This window comes from Gadus macrocephalus, chromosome 7 (genome assembly GCF_031168955.1).
Source record: "Gadus macrocephalus chromosome 7, ASM3116895v1".
NCBI classification, from domain to species: domain Eukaryota; kingdom Metazoa; phylum Chordata; class Actinopteri; order Gadiformes; family Gadidae; genus Gadus; species Gadus macrocephalus.
In genome coordinates, this window is record NC_082388.1 from 27,271,819 (window position 1) to 27,291,000 (window position 19,182).

At 52.1% G+C, this 19,182-nt stretch overlaps 2 protein-coding genes across 2 annotated transcripts in view; both read left to right on the forward strand.

Annotated features, from left to right (window-relative positions):
* The first annotated feature begins 1,792 nt into the window (after window positions 1-1,792).
* Window positions 1,793-10,231, forward strand: LOC132462124 (protocadherin alpha-C2-like). Its single transcript, XM_060057734.1, has 3 exons — window positions 1,793-4,835; window positions 5,878-5,916; window positions 7,536-10,231. The coding sequence occupies exons 1-2, from the start codon at window positions 2,403-2,405 to the stop codon at window positions 5,887-5,889; spliced, it is 2,445 nt and encodes an 814-aa protein (XP_059913717.1). The 5' UTR covers window positions 1,793-2,402; the 3' UTR covers window positions 5,890-5,916; window positions 7,536-10,231.
* Window positions 10,232-15,866: 5,635 nt separating this feature from the next.
* LOC132462122 (protocadherin alpha-C2-like) overlaps window positions 15,867-19,182 on the forward strand; it is a 19,960-nt gene continuing 16,644 nt past the window's right edge. Inside the window, 1 exon segment of the mRNA XM_060057732.1 lies at window positions 15,867-18,983. Within this exon segment, the coding sequence (XP_059913715.1) occupies window positions 16,431-18,983 (2,553 nt within the window). The 5' untranslated portion in view covers window positions 15,867-16,430.

Below are 19,182 nucleotides of genomic sequence, written 5' to 3' on the forward strand. Positions count from 1 at the left end.
TTCTGGTTGGTTTGAAGTGGTTGATGAAGCCCTGGTGATTAAAGAGTATCACCAGTTGGGTTTCCTGTAGTACCGGTGTGGAATATCTATTTTGTAATTAACCGTCTGAGCGATAGTTAATTTCACATCCTGCCTCTCTTGCAGTTAAGCAGTGGGAGACACCAACGCGGACGGGTGGCTGATTAAAACCAGACTGATTAAACGAGGATAAGGAGATGGCGCCAACCAGACACCGCCAGAGAGTGTGATTGGTTGACTAAAAGTTATCCTCTTGTGACATCACAAGCGGGAGCGTCCACGCAGGTTCCCATCATACACCCCCTGCCTAGAGAGTGGTATAGTCCATCGGTCACTTCCTGCCCAGCGGATGGTACGGTCCACCAGCCGGCTGGACACTCCCACTTGTGATGTCACGAAGGGACAGAGTGTGGAGCGGACTGTGGTGACCTCTCCACTAGTGGTGAAAACCTATTCTCGTTCCGTCCACACGGCGGCCTGTCAGAACGCAGCAGGCAGCCAATCAGGGGCCAGGGATCTATTTCAGTGTTGGGATGACGTGTGCGTCCCTGGGGCTGAATCTGCACTTTTGGACTCGACTCGTGACTTGTCTGCAGTAGTTAGAGAACACACACACTCATGCACACACACACACACACACACACACACACACACACACACACACACACACACACACGCGCGCGCACACACGCATGCACACACACACGCACATGCACAGAGACACACACACACACACATGCACGCACACACACAGAGGCAGACAAGCATGTACACGCACACACACACGCATACATGCACAGAGACACACAAGCATGCAAACACAAACGCTCACATGCATGCAGACACACAGACACACATGCACGCACACATTCACACACAGAGAGACACACACACGCACACAAAGGCACACAAACTCACACACACAAACATTCCTAATTCTGCTTGTGCATGGTTTCCAACCTTCCATTAATGGTAAATGTGCTATGGCGGACAATCAATGATATTAAAGTTTAATGTGGCTGCTTGTTAAGTAGCAGCAGTATAGACTGTGGAAGGGCCTGGGTCTGTTCTTTACTTCTATATTTATGATTATTATCTGTCGGACTCGGACAGGCAATGGTGTCGGATTATTTGACGATTTGTAGTTGTTTAAGACACGATAGTCTCCAGCAGTCTGCAGTAAAGGGATCAACTATCTCACATTTCACGTCTCCAACTCACTGGATGGATTCGGTTGGTCCCTTGAGACGGGGGGCTTCTCTTCCTCTTAGTTAAGTGCGGTTATATATTGCAGACATAAATATATATTCTTTACTCAATGAGAAACGGACCGAAGGCATCAATCATTAATCCCGAGTGAAGTGAGATCACTGGACTCACTGTCTCGGGGGATTCTATCCACTTGTGACGTCACCAGTGGAAGTGTCCACACAGACGGATGACGGACAGATCAACCCAGTGCACCATAAATCATGCGGGTGGATGTTCCCACTCGTGACGTCACACATCGCTCCGTCTCAGATGGGCTCGTAATGATTCACGTCTGGCGGTGAAACAGAGGCTGTGTGCGCTATCCTTTGGCACAGTGAAAGTAGAAAAGCATAGTCTGGAATCATGCCGAGTTGCATCTTACTTTTGTGTCTCTTTGCTCTGATTGGTAAATTGATCAATGAATTGAATAAATATTGAATACAGATGGCATTGCATTGGTTTTTATATATTTGAAGAGTAGGCCATGAATGGAATTGCATGAATGTAACGTAACGTAATGTGGGTGTGTGGTGTGTGTGTGTGTGTGTGTGTGTGTGTGTGTGTGTGTGTGTGTGTGTGTGTGTGTGTGTGTGTGTGTGTGTGTGTGTGTGTGTGTGTGTGTGTGTGTGTGTGTGTGTGTGTGTGCGTGTGTGTGTGTGTGTGTGTATGTGGGTGGGTGGGGGTATGTGCATGCTGTCGTTATAAATGTAATAAAACGCTTATGTGGCCAGATGCATGTCCTTATCCTCCTTGTAGGTGTTGACACTACACTACAATAGGCCTATGTAGAATTAAATAAATGTGTCAACGTTATCTGCCCACGGTTTTCTACAAAACCGTAACAGGCATGAGACTCCCTCCTCCTCATCATCCTCCTCCTCCTCTTCCTCACACGGAACGAGGACACCAGAGCAAGCCCACCTCCTCCCGTCTCTCCGCTCACACCACCGCGCACCGACGGCCTACTGCAGCTGTAGCGCAGCTGGGCGATGGCATCGGCCGTCCTTTACGCGACACGGGTCTGATTGTGCAGAGGAAGAAGAATTAGAAGAAAAGGAAGACACAGAGGAACGGCTCGTCTGGTGGTCGCTCGTCGCGCGCTAACGGACTCTATTCCCCACCCTCCCGTCGTCATGGCGCTGTGTGCGTCGGCTCCGCGGACACAATGGATGGCGGCTCTCTGGCTGCTTGCGGCGCTGTGGGGACGCGCGGCCGCCATCACCCGCTACTCCATCCCGGAGGAGATGGCGGCGGGCTCGGTGGTCGCTAACCTGGCCACGGATCTCGGACTGGAGGTCCGCAGCCTGAAGGAGCGGGCGGCGAAGCTCGACGTGATCCAGAGCAAGAACTACCTCGACATCAACAAAGAGACGGGAGACCTGGTCATCCGCGAGAAGATCGACCGCGAGAGCATCTGCATGAGTAAGACCGCCTCGTGCTTCCTGAAGATGGACGTGGTCCTGGAAAACCCAATCCGGATCTTCAACATCGAGCTGGAGATCATGGACATCAACGACAACGCGCCGGTGTTCCGGAGGAAGACTATGCACCTGGACATCTCCGAGGCGGCCGCTGCCGGCGAGAGATTCTCTCTCACGAACGCCGTGGATGCGGACGTGGGCGCGAACTCCATCAAGACCTACTTCCTCAGCGAGAGCGACTCGTTCAGCATCGACATACAGACCGGCAGCGACGGGTCGAAATACGTCGACCTGGTTCTCAACAGCGATTTGGACAGAGAACAACGCGGTCTCCAGACGTTGATCCTGACGGCGGTGGACGGTGGCGTTCCCGCCCGCTCCGGGACGGCCAGCATCGTCATTAACGTTCTCGATATCAACGACAACGCCCCCGTGTTCAATCAGTCTGTATACACCGTCAATGTCACGGAGAACGCGTCGCTCGGCTCGGTCGTGATGACTTTGAACGCGACGGATCAGGACGAAGGTAAGAACGCCGAGTTGTTGTACTCCTACACGCTTTACACGTCCGAGAAGACCCAGGAGATCTTCTCTCTAGACCCCAACACCGGCGAGATCAAAGTGAAGGGGCCCATCGACTATGAGGAGATCCAAAGTTTTGAGATGTACATCCAGGCCCACGATAAGGGCTCCACGCCGCTGTCGGGCCAGTGTAAGGTCACACTGTACGTGGTGGACCTCAACGACAACTATCCCGTGGTCACCATCAAGTCCCTGAAGACGCGGGTCCCGGAGGACGTCCCCGTGGGGACACTGATCGCCGTGGTGAGCGTCAGCGACAAGGACTCGGGCGCCAACGGCGAGGTGGAGATCTCCCTGAACCACGCCGCCCGGCTGCCCTTCGTCCTCAACAAGTCCTCCGAGGACTACCTGGAGCTGCTGGTGTCCCAGCCCCTGGACCGCGAGACCACCAGCCGCTACGAGATCACGCTGAGGGTCCGGGACCGCGGCTCCCCCCCGCTGGGCGAGAACGAGACCCTCATCCTGGAGGTGCTTGACATCAACGACAACGCGCCCGCCTTCCCGCAGTCGTCCTACACCATCCACGTGGCGGAGAACAACGCCCTGGGCGCGCTGCTCACCTCGCTGAGCGCCTACGACCCGGACCTCAACGAGAACCAGTACCTGGTGTACTTCATCATGGAGAAGGAGGTGGCCAACACCTCCATGTCCATGCTCTTCTCCATCAACCCCGAGAACGGGAACCTCTACGCCCTGAAGACCTTCGACTACGAGATCGAGCGGGACTTCCTGTTCCACGTGGAGGCGCGGGACTCGGGCGGCCCGCCGCTGAGCGCCAACGTGACGGTGCACGTGGTGGTGCAGGACCAGAACGACAACGCCCCGGTCATCGTGGCGCCGTGGCGGCCCCAGGGCTCGGTGGTGGAGGAGGTCATCCCCCGCTCGGCCGACAAGGGCCACCTGATCGCCAAGGTGATCGCCATCGACGCCGACGCGGAGCAGAACGCCCGCGTCACCTACCAGGTGCTGCAGATGAGCGACGCCTCGCTGTTCAGCCTGGACCAGTACAACGGCGAGATCCGCACCGCGCGCATGTTCAGCTACCGCGACCCGCGCCAGCAGCGGCTGGTCATCGTCGCCAAGGACAACGGGGAGCCGCCGCTGTCGGCCACGGTGACGGTGAAGATCGCCACGGTGGAGAACGCCCTGCCCTTCTCCGAGGCCACGGAGGTGCCCATCGAGTACGACGTGTTCACCGACCTCAACCTGTACCTGGTCATCGGCCTGGGCGCCGTCTCCTTCCTGCTGCTCATCACCATCCTGGTCATCATCGTGCTCAAGTGCCAGAAGCCCAAGCCCAAGCCGCTGAAGATGCCGCCGCCCAACCGCAACAGCGTCATCAGCCGCAACAGCGTCATCAGCCAGCGCAGCTCCACCATCGCCGACTCCACGCTCATCTCCAGCGACGCCTACTGGTACAGCCTCTTCCTGGCCGAGACGCGCAAGGGCAACGTGGTGGTGCGGCAGCCCATCGTCCCCAAGGGCGCCGGGTACTTCGTGTCCAGCATACCCCGGAGCATCGGCCCGTCGGAGATCAGCGACTCCCGGGCCTCCACCCTCGAGGTAAGCCGCCTACGTCAGGTGGGGGGGGGACGACGTTAGTGGGAAACAAAGTTTACATTTAGCGTGTTTAGCAGGCACCTCTATCCAAAAGCGACTTACTATAAGTACATTTGTCAGAAGAAGAGAAACAACGCTATATCTCTGTCGGTACAGTAAGGATGTTCATAGGACCAAGGGCCAAGCACTAACCATCACTAGGTTAACCCAGTCCCTGTGTTCAGCAGAGATAACTAGGATAAGATGCTGCACAATGCTAGGCACTATTTTTAAGTACTAGGTCGTACATCATACAGTGAGTGCTTGAGGGGTGTTGGGGTTGAGGGAGGCTTTGCAGAGTCCAGGTGAACTCTGAACACGTGAATCTTGAGTACTTTTTCCCTAATATACCCTGCAGCGTACATCGTTCACGCGCTGAAGTTTGGGTGGTTGTTTCACTAAATCCCGGCTGTTAAAGGCCACTATTCACCACGAGGTGCCATATTGATTCGTGATTAGGAGGGCATTAAATCCACATTTAGTGACATCACGAGTCGGAGTGTCCAACGCCATGAATGATGTCACCGCAGGGGATGTTTTGAAAGCCTTGTAACGGCCAATCAGCCGGTGAAATCTGAGCCCTTCGGGATGCATAGCGGTTGATATCATCACGTTTTATACCCCAACTGCAACCCAGAAAAAGTGTTAATATGAAGTAAAGTAAAACAAGATGAAATGGATTAATCCCTGAGAGGAAAACTGGAAGCCACCACATTGCTAAATGACACTGTAACTTAGTTAAGTAAAACAAAGAATTGTTAAGGGAATGGAACATGTTGTGACATGCAAGGGAATTAGCAGCTAAGGCTACATCCCCAAATTAATGAGCCACTCCTAAACGGTCCAAATAGATATTTTTTATTCAGGCAACACTCCATCTAGGGATATGTAAAAAAGTTTAGAAATGTAATCTGGAAAAAAGCATCAAAGGCTGAATGTGTGTGTGTCTCCTTAGCACATACATCACTGAGCACATCTCTCTCTCTCTCCCTCGCCTCTCCTCCAGTACTCCAAATGAAAGGACCCATTCAGAGCTGCCCTGGAGGTAAGATGTTCATCACTAGACTCACAGCTCTCTGTCCCTGTGTCACACGCTCCTACTCCCAGCATGGAGCTCTTAAAGACCGGTTAATGTATAGCAGAGTTGTGTAGTATATGGTTGAATAGCTATAGTGCAGTGGCATAATAACTTTGCATGACAGCGACTGGAACGATTCTTCATGACCTTTGTAAAATGCAGTATTAGATCGTTTTCCAAACTGAGTGAAATGAGCTGGAAGTTTCTAAGTGGCGGCCATGATTAGAGCTGTTTGAATTCTCTAAACGCAAAGGGCCGGTGCTTCAATGCTCCTTTTCTCCTATCATTTAGCGTAGGGTACATTGGGCTGCCCTTTACGTAGGGAAAGGAGGTTATGCAGTCCCACAATGCCTTGGGCATCAACATTTAGCAACACACGTTTCGTCAGTTCATGAAAACGATCAACGTGACGACTAACTAGGCTCCATGTTGAAGACTATGAGTTGAGTTGAGGGTTAGCGACAACAATCAGCCTCAATGTAACAACTAGGGTTCCTTGCACTGCTGTGACTGATTCCCTGTAGGTTCTGGGTTTGAATCCCAATGCCCCCTGTCTTCCTAGTCATGATGTTTAACGAGATGCCCTTTCCTGTCTGTATCTAACCATAACCCTAACCACCGGGGCTAAAGATAAATGAACACTAATGTTAGAGTGCAGTGCACACACCATCACAAGCTCATATGGAAGCTAAAAACATTAATGCAATGCTGGACCTGAGGCGGTCCACATGTCCTGCTGTCTGTCCGTGCATCTCTCCAGAGCTTCTAACATTCATTATTCAGCATCTCTGTGTAATCTTCTGGTCAAACCAATGTCTTCCATTTACCTTAGTTGTTCGATTTATGGAATCTATAGCACCTGAAGGATTCCATTCAGATGGCTTCAATTTAAAGCATGTAAGAATAACGTGGATGGATCTTCAAAATCGTTCCACTTGTGATGTCACAAGTGGATGGATTCTCATTGGCGGGCGCTGATGACCCAGCAGCCGGCCACCAGGTGGTCCGATGAGGAGATGAGGGTAGCAGCCCTTGAAGTGATACGTGTTTCCTCAGCAGAAGCCTTAGGTCCAGCAGCAGAAGGTCTGCTGTCCTCCACCTCCTCTCTAACGTCTGTGTTTGTGTCTGCTCAAGGAGGAGGTGGAGGACAGCAGAAGGTCTGCTGTCCTCCACCTCCTCTCTAACGTCTGTGTTTGTGTCTGCTCAAGGAGGAGGTGGAGGACAGCAGAAGGTCTGCTGTCCTCCACCTCCTCTCTAACGTCTGTGTGTGTGTCTGCTCAAGGAGGAGGTGGAGGACAGCAGAAGGTCTGCTGTCCTCCACCTCCTCTCTAACGTCTGTGTGTGTGTCTGCTCAAGGAGGAGGTGGAGGACAGCAGAAGGTCTGCTGTCCTCCACCTCCTCTCTAACGTCTGTGTTTGTGTCTGCTCAAGGAGGAGGTGGTGGACAGCAGAAGGTCTGCTGTCCACCACCTCCTCCCAGCTCCTGTGGTCCTGTCAGGAGGAGGTGGTGGACAGCAGGTCCAGCAGCAGAAGCTCTACCGTCCACTATCTCTCTAACCCTATCTCCTGTGGCTCTGTCTGCTCCAGGAGGAGGAGGTCAAGATGAAACCGTCCACTCGAGGGACTCTCTCTGAGGAACACCGCACCGTTTGTTAAAAAAAAACACACAAAATAAACAAAGATAGAAGGAAAAAGAAAAGCTTTGGATCCGAGCTTCTGAAACTCTGCATAAACCCCGGCCTGCCGGCCAGCGGACCTCGTCCAGGACCCCGTCTCCTCCCTGCTGCCCCGTCACCTCCGTCAGCATGCACCTGCACGCCTCCATCACCTCTTTCTTTACAGTATTCAAAAAATAAGAGTAAGAAAACAACACAAAAAGTATTTTATAACGACCTTCAGGCCAGTTCAGGGTGTATTTTATCAAGTATTTTAACTCTTAGATTCAACTTCTAGAAACACTTAAAACCGGGAGCCATGTCATCTCTTAACGGGTAAGTCAAGCTGTCAACGATTGAACCACATGGTGCGAGTATTTGTAACGTATTTGAATCACTTATCAGTATAGCATCAGTATCAGCAGCCATTAACAGACTCGTGCTGACTGTTTAAATACACGCCAACAACAAACCTACTTCACCCACAGCACGAAGGGCCCCTATTCGCCCAGGGATGGATCAGCCCAGCAGTTGGTACATTCCAAAGGAGACAAGTAGGCTGGCTGTCCGTCAAACATCTGGGCGTGTACTTCCACTATGATGTCATAACAGGGTCAATTTGAACTAGCTCGTAACGGCTAATGAGAAGGACACCTAGTGGTACAACACGGGGCGTGTAACCAAGACGCTTTTATAAGGAGAAGCAAGGAGAGATGGAGAATAAATATATAGCGCAGGTTATATTCTAAACTGCAGTCTAACTTATAATTCAACGGTACAATCCAGACGTTTCCTACGATGAAAAAAAATAAGTTGAAATTGATTCAATAGAGTTCCAACGTAAAACCCAATAGTTTTCTAAAACTAGATTATACTATTGATTAAAAATGAGAAAAAAAGTATTCTTTCAAAAGCAAAGCATTTGAGGAAAAAAATGTTTTGCCTATTTTGTAATTATGAATTGTATGAAAAGAACAAGACGGTTTCTTTATGGAAAAAATTTTGGTTTTAAGTTTTACTGGAATATAATTTTCCAGTGGCTGTGTGTATTTTTTATTAATATTTTTTATGTTTAATTTATATATATATATAATGTGACAATTAATTGCTGCTTTTGTGAGTATCTTGAATGATTTTGTGTTGCATATTTGTACTAAAGTCCACACACTGTTTGGACACGTGAGAAAAGCTTGAAAGTTTCACAGTCCGAAATAATCAGCGATCTTGGAGAAAGAGGGAGAGAGTAGAGAGTTGACCCCAGAACTGAAAGAAGAACAGCCGTCTTATCATGAATATATGTACAACAATATCTAGTAAGTATTAAGTCAATCAGCATAAGGGAGCGAAATAATCCATTAGTGTTGAACCTCGTATTAAAATGAAGGATACGGATAAAGCTATTGATAAGTTTGAAGGTATTAGTCATTTAAACATACAACAACAGACGACAGGAACCGCCCATGACTGCTGTTGCTCACGTTTGATTGGTTCATTCTCCCATGCTGCAGAGCCAAACCCATAGACCTCTGAAGAATAAGTCCCGCCTCCGAGACTCCGGTTCCCTCGGGCAAATGTCTATGGCAAATAACTTGGGTTTTTGAATGATCGTACATAATAAACTCTCTAGGTGGTGAGGAAGTAAAAGCTGGTTCACGTTTTAAACTACACACTTTTTCCATCTATTCGACTGGGTATTTGGATTGTCGGTGCCGTTAAAGTAGCATTAATAATAGTTTACTACCTTAACTAACCAACCAATCCAAAATCCCAGTCGAAACTAGATGGACAAAAGTGTGTAGTTTAAAACATGAACCAGCTTTTACTTCTGCGCTATCTACGGAGTTTGTTAAGTGCGCTCATTCAAAAAACCCATCTGACATTAGACCGAGGGAACCGGAGCCTCGGAGGCGGGACTTATTCCTCAGAGGTCCATTCTAACCAAACCGATTGGCCACGACTAACAGAAACAAAATCAGCCAGACCAGATGTGCTACTTTGTGCCTTGGCGCTCGTTCCTCTCCGGCGCGGCGTCCTGAACGCAGATTACTCCACCAGTCCCCCTTGTTGCCTGGGAAACCGATCTGGATTGATTAGAACGCCCCGAGGGGCGTCGGCACGCTATGACCCCTGACCCCCCTGACCCCTGACCCCCCTGACCCTCTGACCCGTCGCACTTCACAACAGATGCTCTGTTGCTTCCTCATCAACACGCAGAAACGTCTATAAATCCTCCCCCCCCCCCCTCTTAACCCCCCTACTCCTTTATACTTTGTGCTTTTTTATATCCATATAAATATATATACATACAGTGCATTCTTTTGATAACGTTTGATTTCCTGTTATTACTTGGCGATGCTTGCTTGTTGTGGTTTTCGTTCCCGTCTGCTTCCTAGTTCTTTCTTTGCTCATCGGTCGACCAGAATGTACAGTTTATATCCTGAAACAACGCCGTTCCCGTGTGTCTCCGTGTGTCTTTAGTGGTGGTGTGTGAGAGAGAGAGCGAGAGAGAGAGAGAGAGAGAGACCCTAGGTTTCATTTCAAAGCAGTGAAATACGCGTTTTTCCAGTTTATTTCGATTGAAATGTTCTGCCCGACGATGCAGATTTGAAATAAAATCTTTTAATCCGTCTTTGTCTGTTGTGTCTGCAATAAAAGATTAAAGTTTTTTTCCACCGAAGTTAATTCTCCAATTTGATCGGCACATTCCTGTCTTCACTTCAACCCCTGCTCTCTCTCTCTCTCTCTCTCTCTCTCTCTCTCTCTCTCACCTCTCTCTCTCTCTCTCTCTCTCTCTCTCTCTCTCTCTCTCTCGCTCTCTCTCTCTCTATCTTACTCTGTCTCTCTCTCTCTCTCTCTCTCCCCCTCTCCCCCTCTCTCTCTCTCTGTCTCTGTCTCTCTCTGTCTCTCTCTCTCTGTCTCTCTCTCTCCGTCTCTCTCTCTCCGTCTCTTTCTCTCCGTCTCTCTGTCTCTCTCTCTCTCTCTCTCTCTCTCTCTCTCTCTGTGTCTCTCTCTCTCTCTCTCCCACTCTCCTAATCTCTTTCCCTTGCTCTCGCTCTCTCTCTCTCCGGTGCTCGCTCTATCTCTCACATGCACAGACACTGACTCCCAGAGATGCGTCCTTCCTGACCTACTTTCCATGGCTCATGGATTAATTCAGGGGAATGGAGAGGAGATGTGCCTGCAGTTCAGATGACAGTAGGTACCAACGAGGGGCTTTCAGGCCCTAATCTCCGCACCCCCAGAACCCCACGCTCTGCTCTTTGACAAAGGACGTTTCCACTGAGGAGAAACAGGGCCTGCAGTCTTACCACAGTACTGTGCATTAGGTACAGTATGCATCACAGTATTTCTGAAGGATGTAATCAGAATCTGTGATAGAAACGTAGGAACACTTGTACGGTACGGCAGATGGATGTACCTCCTCAAACTGTATCCCTTCTCCACTGTTCGGTGGTGATGTTCTATTTATTGATTGAGCAGACACTTATTCAAAGCAACTTGTCCTGATGCAGAAGTCATTAAGGAGCAGTAGGGATGAGCACCTAGCTCCCGACGCCTACAGGGAGGATGTGGAATTGGGGATGTGTGACCGGTGGTGAGGGAGGAAGAGTTCCAGTGAGAGGCTCAGCGGGGGGGAAGTAAAGCATGTTGGGAAAATCCCTCTCATGGTCTACATCCAGGAGGACCATAACTAGCATGAGTGGAAGTAGAGACCAGAGGATCACTCTGTTGATCTTTAAGAATATAATCAAACTTATCTTTGAACAAAAGATAAAAGAAAAGGTAAAAGATAGTAGAATGATCTTGAAGCTTTTCAGCCAAAGACCGTTTCATGTGAAGGACGCAGCCTCGAGCAGGAGAGAGCGAGGAAGCAGGTGACCCAACATTCTATATATTCCCTCTGTTCATCATGTTCACCCCCGCAGCTGGCCGGCTCCTCCACCAGCTCCACCTCTCCTCCACCCTCCAGCTGAATCCCAAGCCACGCAGTCGATTATACAGAGTACAGAGTTATCTATCAGTGAGTCAGCAGGGACGGTAATATACCTGTTACAGACGATGGACTATGAGGTCATCACTCTCATCCACCGCGGGCCTTGTGTTTCCACGACGATGCAAGTGGAACCCGAGGCCGCGAGGTCAACAGCACCAAGCACCCTGGAGAATGGGGGAGACAGCGGAAGGGACAGGGAGAGAATGGGGGAGAGAGCGGAGGGAGGGGGGAAAGGGAGAGAGAGAGAGCAGGGGGGGAGGAGAGAGAAGGAGGGACAGGGAGAGAGAGAGAGAGAGAGAGAGAGAGAGAGAGAGAGAGAGAGAGAGAGGGAGAGAGAGTGAGAGTGAGAGTGAGAGTGAGAGAGAGAGAGAGGGAGAGGGAGAGGGAGAGAGAGTGAGAGTGAGAGAGAGAGAGAGAGAGGAGAGGAGAGAGAGAGAGAGAGAGAGAGAGAGAGAGAGAGAGAGAGAGAGAGTGAGAGAGAGCAGGGGAGGAGAGAGAGAAGGAGGGACAGGGAGAGAAAGGGAGAGAGAGAGAGAGAGAGAGAGAGAGGAGAGAGAGCAGGGAGAGAGAGAGGGAGCGAGAGAGAGAGAGAGAGCAGGGGAGAGAGAGAGAAGGAGGGACAGGGAGAGAAAGGGAGAGAGAAGAGAGAGAGAGAGAGCAGGGGAGAGGAGAGAGGGAGCGAGAGAGAGAGAGAGAGAGCAGGGGAGAGAGAGGGAGCGAGAGAGAGACAGCAGGGGGGAGAGAGTGCAGGAGGGACAGGGAGAGAAAGGGGGAGAGAGAGAGAGAGGGAGAGGAGCAAGAGTGACGGGGAGGGAAAGGGAGGTTGAGAGAGATTGAAGGAGAGTAAGAGAGAGAGTGAAAGTTTGGGACGAAGGAAAGGGAGAGGAGGGTTCCTGAGCGGCTGATCGAGGCCGGACTGATGGTCACCTGCGGGGCTGAGCTGTGAAGGGGCAGTGGGGCGTGCAGAGACGCGCCGCTTGCTGAGTGTGGCCGGAAGGGAGTACCGTGTGTCCAAGATGGCCGCTTGCTTCAGGGTGGGGGGGGGGGGGGGGGGGGGGGGGCTCAGCGGGTCCACCACTGCTCCACTCCTTGCTAAAAAGCCCTTCTTCGGGGTCATTCTGGACGACTTCTTCAGGGACTGTGCGGCGCTTACGTAAGACGCCCCCACACCGCGGCTGTCCTCGGCTTCACACTGCGCCCCAGACGCTCGCTTTGATCTATTTTAATGTGTTGTTTGAACGCGATACAGGACGCAAGGTATTTTGGTTGCATCTCAGAGACGCGCTACGGTCCTCCAATTCAACCGGGAGCCATTTTGTTTGGCGTTGTTTGCATCTGACTCTCCTTCCTCTGGAGAGTCGCACGGCGTTGTTCCGAAGTCTGCAAATCTAAAATAAATGAATAAATAAATAACTCAGAACAGTCGTGGGAGGGAATAATGAATATGGTATTAATCTGCGTTCACAGATGCTGTAATACACAGAACCTGTGCCCTAACCCGTGCTTCCTGTATATTGTACAGTACGATATCCAAACTCTGCTGTATTCCAATTACCTATCCAGAAGCCTCCTCTATAAAACAGCCTGCAGTGTTGCTCAAGTGTTACATGTCATGACATGTGACATGTCATTCATGTGCAGGTACAGAAGATTAGATATATCGATGCATATTCAACACTATATCGTGATGATATGTCCTATTGCACATCTGGTGATGAAACTCCCTTTGTGTGGGGTTCCAGAGACGGGAGTGGGATTTTTGGAGGACATCATCGCCATGGCAATTAGAATGTCAGGCGCTGTGCACTTCATGATGCTGTTTACTCTGCACTCCCTCTCCCGCCCAAAGGTCACCCTGGTAATTTGGGTGACAGGCTGAGACGGAGTCACGTGACGTCGTTTGGAGCGAGGGGGAGTCGATGTTCACATCAGGTCACCTCCTGAGTCTCCGGGCCCGTGGAGGGTGCTGGGATCAATAATTAATGAGCTGCGGTTCTTTGTGTCCGCTGGCGGGGGACTCAGAGAGACGGGCTGTAACAGGCTTTCGGCGGACTGCGACGGGTCGAGGGTCAAATCGAGGCGACGTTCAAAGGTTCAGGGTTTTAACTGAATCAGGGGCGCTCGTTTAACCACGGCGGACGTGACGTCGATCAGCCATCGGATGCCATTTGAAAATCGACCCGGTGGTGACATCACCAGTGGGAGTGAAATCAGCGTACCAGAGTCCACTGGTAGACTGGTCTGGAAATCATACGTCTGGGCTGACACTTGTGATTAACATTGATATTTACATTCAGGGCATAAGCAGACACTTTTTATCCAGAGCGACTTGCAATAAGAACATTTGTCAGAAGAATGAAACAATAATATATCGCTGTCGGCACAGTAAGGATGTTCATAGAACCAACAATCGCTAGGTTAACCCAACAAAGATAGCTAGGTTCAGATGCTGCACTACAGCACTATTGTCAAGTGCCAAGGCGTACAACTTACAATAAGTGCGTACATTGAGTCATTAAGTAATGTTACTAGAGGGGCGATGATCAAATAACTCGTCCACATTGCATTATTGAACAGCTCAGTTTACGTATTTATCCCATGATTATTGGCAGCTCATCCTGATTACGAAAACTTCCTGGATTATAATTATACACTTCCCGGTGTATAATTTCCCCTGGGGATTAAACTTTACCAACGTTACCATAGTTTGAATGCGATTATATTGTCCGACTGCATGAACATGAACGATCCTACGTTCGTTCATGGCTGCTGCCTATTAGACTCATTCTCCCAGCATGCACCGCTCTGGGCAGCTGTTGTGACCACTTCACTCTGAAAACTCTCACCCCTCTGTACCCTGCAGTAACGATGCTTCACCATCACACCGCCGCTCGACACACGGCGTCTGCTCCGACTTGACAACAGTAACCCCTGACAACAGACAATAGTTCTGCCACACTATTAATAACTGTTGCATTGTTTTAAGGTGTGGTGTCTGTTGGTTTTATGCTATGTTTTATTATGGTATAGAATGGTTTATTATGTAGAACGGGCCATTATGGTATAGAATGATTTGGTTTATTGAGGTATTAATTATTATAGAATGGTTTATTCTGATATATAACTGTGAGTTTATTATGGTATTGAATGATTTAGTTTATTATGGGATAGAATGGTTTATTTTGGTATAGAATAGTTTATTATGGAGTAGAATGGGTTATGGAATGGTTTATTATGGTAAAGTATGTTTTATTTAATGGAATGGAATGGTTTATAATAGTATATGGTATATTATGGTATAGAATTAAGGTTAATTATGCTGTTTCAGTACTGTATACAACGGTTATGTAGGCCTACTGGAATTTAATTTTTGCTTTTTTATTTGTTATATAGTTATGTACTTTTATTTCACCTGTTCACTATAAATATTTGTACAATTAGCAAGCTGCTAATAGTCTGACTCTGTAGGTTCAAAGTAAAACGAACTTCATCATGGAGGTAGGCCTATAATTAATTGTAAATTTGCTAATTTAATTGTCTAGTAATTAATACGCAATTAATAAATTCAATAATAATAATCGGAAGCCCAATTAAATTGGACGTGTTTCCCCCTCATTCCACCCCGTGCTCGACACGCTGTACCCCGGCTGTATGGCCGATGTTTGCAGACGTTGTCTTTCCGGCAGCAGCAGAGGACAGAGACGTCTGCGCCGGGTCCACCAAGGGCATCGCAGAAGGATCCGGCGCTGATGAGGGCTGACAGTCCTCCTCCCGCTCTTCCCGCTGACAGCGCACGGCGGTGCCATGATGGCCACACCGGCTCCATCCTCTACGCGTTCACGTAGGCGGGAGGAGACATGCGGTTCAGACAATGGACGACCAACACCCGTCCGCCACACACAACGTGCCCCTCGTGTGTGAAGGTGTGAGACAACCAGAGCTGGTGAACGTTTAGTAGACAACATCATCCTGCTCATCGGTTATTCTGACAGCAACAGAGAAGAAACCGGACTCAGTGAACACGGTTGTAATTGGTAGTACCTCCACATCCTGAGTCTGGCTGTGTCTCCTTATGGTGTGAACACGTTTCGTATGCGACACGGATGTTCACCCGGAGAATGAGCACCGGCCACCAAACACAAACGGAACGATATTATTACGTGTCGTTGTTTTATTAACGAATATAAATTAACGAATATTGGTCCCTTCATGATACAGTAAAATAAACGCCATCGTTTTACGCGTCGCGGTGGAGGATTTGGATGAGAGGGGGGGGGGGGGGGGGGCGCTGTGTGTGTGTGTGTGTGTGTGTGTGTGTGTGTGTGTGTGTGTGTGTGTGTGTGTGTGTGTGTGTGTGTGTGTGTGTGTGTGTGTGTGTGTGTGTGTGTGTGGGAGGGTGTGTGTGTGTGTGTGTGTGTGTGTGTGTGTGGGAGGGTGGGAGGTGCGCTAGTGTGGATCATCCTACAGACTGGGATGAAAACACACCCGTCAGCAGCACGCAGAGAAGACGCAAAAAGCCACACACACACACGCACACACACACACACACACACACACACACACACAGACACACACACACACACACACACACACACACACACACACAGACACACACATCGCCACGGCACCATCAGACAAAGAGAACATGGGCGCACTGGAGAGGAGCCCCCTCGCGCGGTTCACGGGATGGACGTGCAGCCGCCGGTAACCGGAGACCGACGGAGGAGAGCCCACTTTAAAGCGGTGGTGGGATGAGAGAGACTGCGACGAGCAGAGAAGCAGGCGGAGAGCTGCTGCGTTTAATCCGTCCGCACACCCCACGAGGAGCACGCCATGGCCGTGGCCATGCGGAGGACGTGTGAGGGGACAGGGACTCATGTGCCTTTTGGTGTTCTGTTGTTCCTCCTGTGTTGTGGCCTTTCGTGCGGACAGCTGAGCTACACGGTGACCGAGGAGGTGGAGAACGGTGCGCTGGTGGGCGACCTGGTGCAGGACCTGGGGCTGGACGCGAGGCGGCTGACCGGCCGCAAGATGAAGGCGACCTCCAACAGTGGGAAGCGCTACGTGATTGTCAATCCCAAAAACGGAAAGCTGTTCGTGAACGAGCGCATCGACCGGGAGACGCTATGCGACGCGACCGGCACCTGCCTTATCAACCTGGAGGTGTTCCTGGAGAACCCCTCCGAGGTGCACCACGTCGAGGTGAAGGTGCTGGACGCCAACGACAACGCGCCGCAGTTCCCCCGGGACGAGTACCAGCTGGAGATTATCGAATCCGCGCTGCCCGGTTCCCGGTACCCGGTGGAGAGCGCGGAGGACTTGGATATTGGATCTAACTCCTTGCGCTTGTACCAGCTCAGCACGAACGAACACTTCGCGCTGGTCTCCAACAAACCCTCCCTGAACAACAAGCACATCGAGCTGGTGCTCAAGAAGCCGCTGGACCGCGAGCAGACGCCTTACCACCAGCTGATACTGAGCGCCGTGGACGGGGGTTCGCCGGAGAGAACGGGAACCGCGACGATTAACGTGCGCGTCCTGGACGCCAACGACAACGTGCCGGTGTTCGACAGCTCGGTGTACAAAGTGAAACTGCCGGAGAACTCGGCCAAAAACTCGCTGGTCATCAAGCTGAACGCCACGGACCTGGACGAGGGCACGAATGGCGAGGTGTACTACTCCTTCAGCAGCTACACGCCCGAGAGGGTGAGGCAGATGTTCTCCATGGACGCCAACACGGGGGAGATCCGGGTGAGGAACAACGTGGACTACGAGGAGACCAACTCCTACGAGATGTACATCCAGGCCATGGACAAGGGCCCGGGCGCCGTGGCCGCCCACTGCAAGGTGGTCATCGAGGTGGTGGACGTCAACGACAACGTCCCGGAGATCGTGCTGTCCTCACTGTCCAGCCCGGTGCGGGAGGACGCGCGGCCCGACACCGTGGTGGCGCTCATCAGCGTCACCGACCGCGACTCGGGCGCCAACAAGCAGGTGAGCCTGGAGATCCCGCTGACCCTCCCCTTCCGCATCAAGTCCTTCCGGAACTACTACACCCTGGTGACCTCGGGCTTCCTGGACCGCGAGACCACCGACGCCTACAACGTGACGCTCAGCGCCACCGACGGCGGCACGCCCCCACTCAGCTCACAGAAGACCATCCGGGTGGAGGTGGCGGACGTCAACGACAACCCGCCGCGCTTCGAGCAGACGTCGTACACCGTGTACGTGACGGAGAACAACGCGCCGGGCGCCTCGCTGTGCACCGTGCGGGCGCAGGACGCCGACGTCCGGGACAACGCCCGCATCACGTACACCGTGCTCAACGACAACAACCACGGCATCCCCGTCACCTCCTACGTGTCGGTGAAGGCGGAGACGGGCGAGGCGTACGCGCTGCGCGCCTTCGACTACGAGTCGCTGCGCGAGTTCCACTTCCAGGTGAAGGCGCAGGACGGAGGCATCCCGCCGCTGAGCCGCGTGGCCACCGTCTACATCTACGTCATGGACCAGAACGACCACGTGCCGCGCATCGTCACGGCGACGCGCGGCAACGCCTCGCGCTCCACCGAGACGGTGCTGAAGAACGCCGAGCCGGGCACGCTGGTCACCAAGGTGGTGGCGTACGACGCCGACGCGGGGCCCAACGCCTGGCTGGTGTACGTGCTGCAGCAGGCCAGTGACGACGACCTCTTCAAGGTGCACCAGCACACGGGCGAGGTCCGCACCACGCGCCGCGTGATGGAGGACAACTCCACCTCCTTCTCGCTGATGGTGCTGGTGCGGGACCACGGCCAGCCCGCGCTGTCGTCCACCGCCACCATCACCGTGGCCGTGATGGAGCCGCCCCAGAAGCCTGCCCCGGACCCCCGGCGCATCATCAGGCCCAACAGCACGCTGCGGTTCTCCAACGTCACGCTGTACCTCATCGTGGCGCTCAGCGCCACCACCTTCGTGTTCCTGGTCACCGTGGTGGTGCTGGCCATCGTGCGCTGCCACGCCTACTGCACCACGCCCGGCTCCTGCTCGCCCTGCTGCGTGTCCCAGAAGGCGCCGCCCGACGGCGGCAACAGCAGCGTGAGTGGCGGCGGCGCTGGGGGCGGGGGCCCGGGCGGGCCGCAGCCCAACAGCAACGTGGTGCTGCGCCGGGACCTGAAGGTGGAGCCGCACTACATCGAGGTGCGGGGCAACGGCTCGCTGACCAAGACCTACTGCTACAAGACGTGCCTGACGGCCACCTCGGGCAGCGACACCTTCATGTTCTACAACACGGGCCGGCCCATCAGCGGCACCTGGGGCAGCGGCGCCGAGAGGTTCTTCACCAGCAACAGCGGCTTCGTGAGGCGGCTCAGCATGCCCGACAACTCTCTGCAGATCTGCCCCGAGGTGGGTGCCGCTCTGGGGTCTGTGTGCAGGGTGCTGGTCTGTGTGCAGGGTGCTGGTCTGTGTGCAGGGTGCTGGTCTGTGTGCAGGGTGCTGGTCTGTGTGCAGGGTGCTGGTCTGTGTGGTGGGTGCTGGTCTGTGTGCAGGGTGCTGGTCTGTGTGGTGGGTGCTGGTCTGTGTGCAGGGTGCTGGTCTGTGTGCA

Coding starts and splice junctions, on each gene's coding strand:
- LOC132462124 (XM_060057734.1), top strand. CDS start 2,403: ATGGCGCTGTGTGCGTCGGCTCCGCGGACACAATGGATGGCGGCTCTC.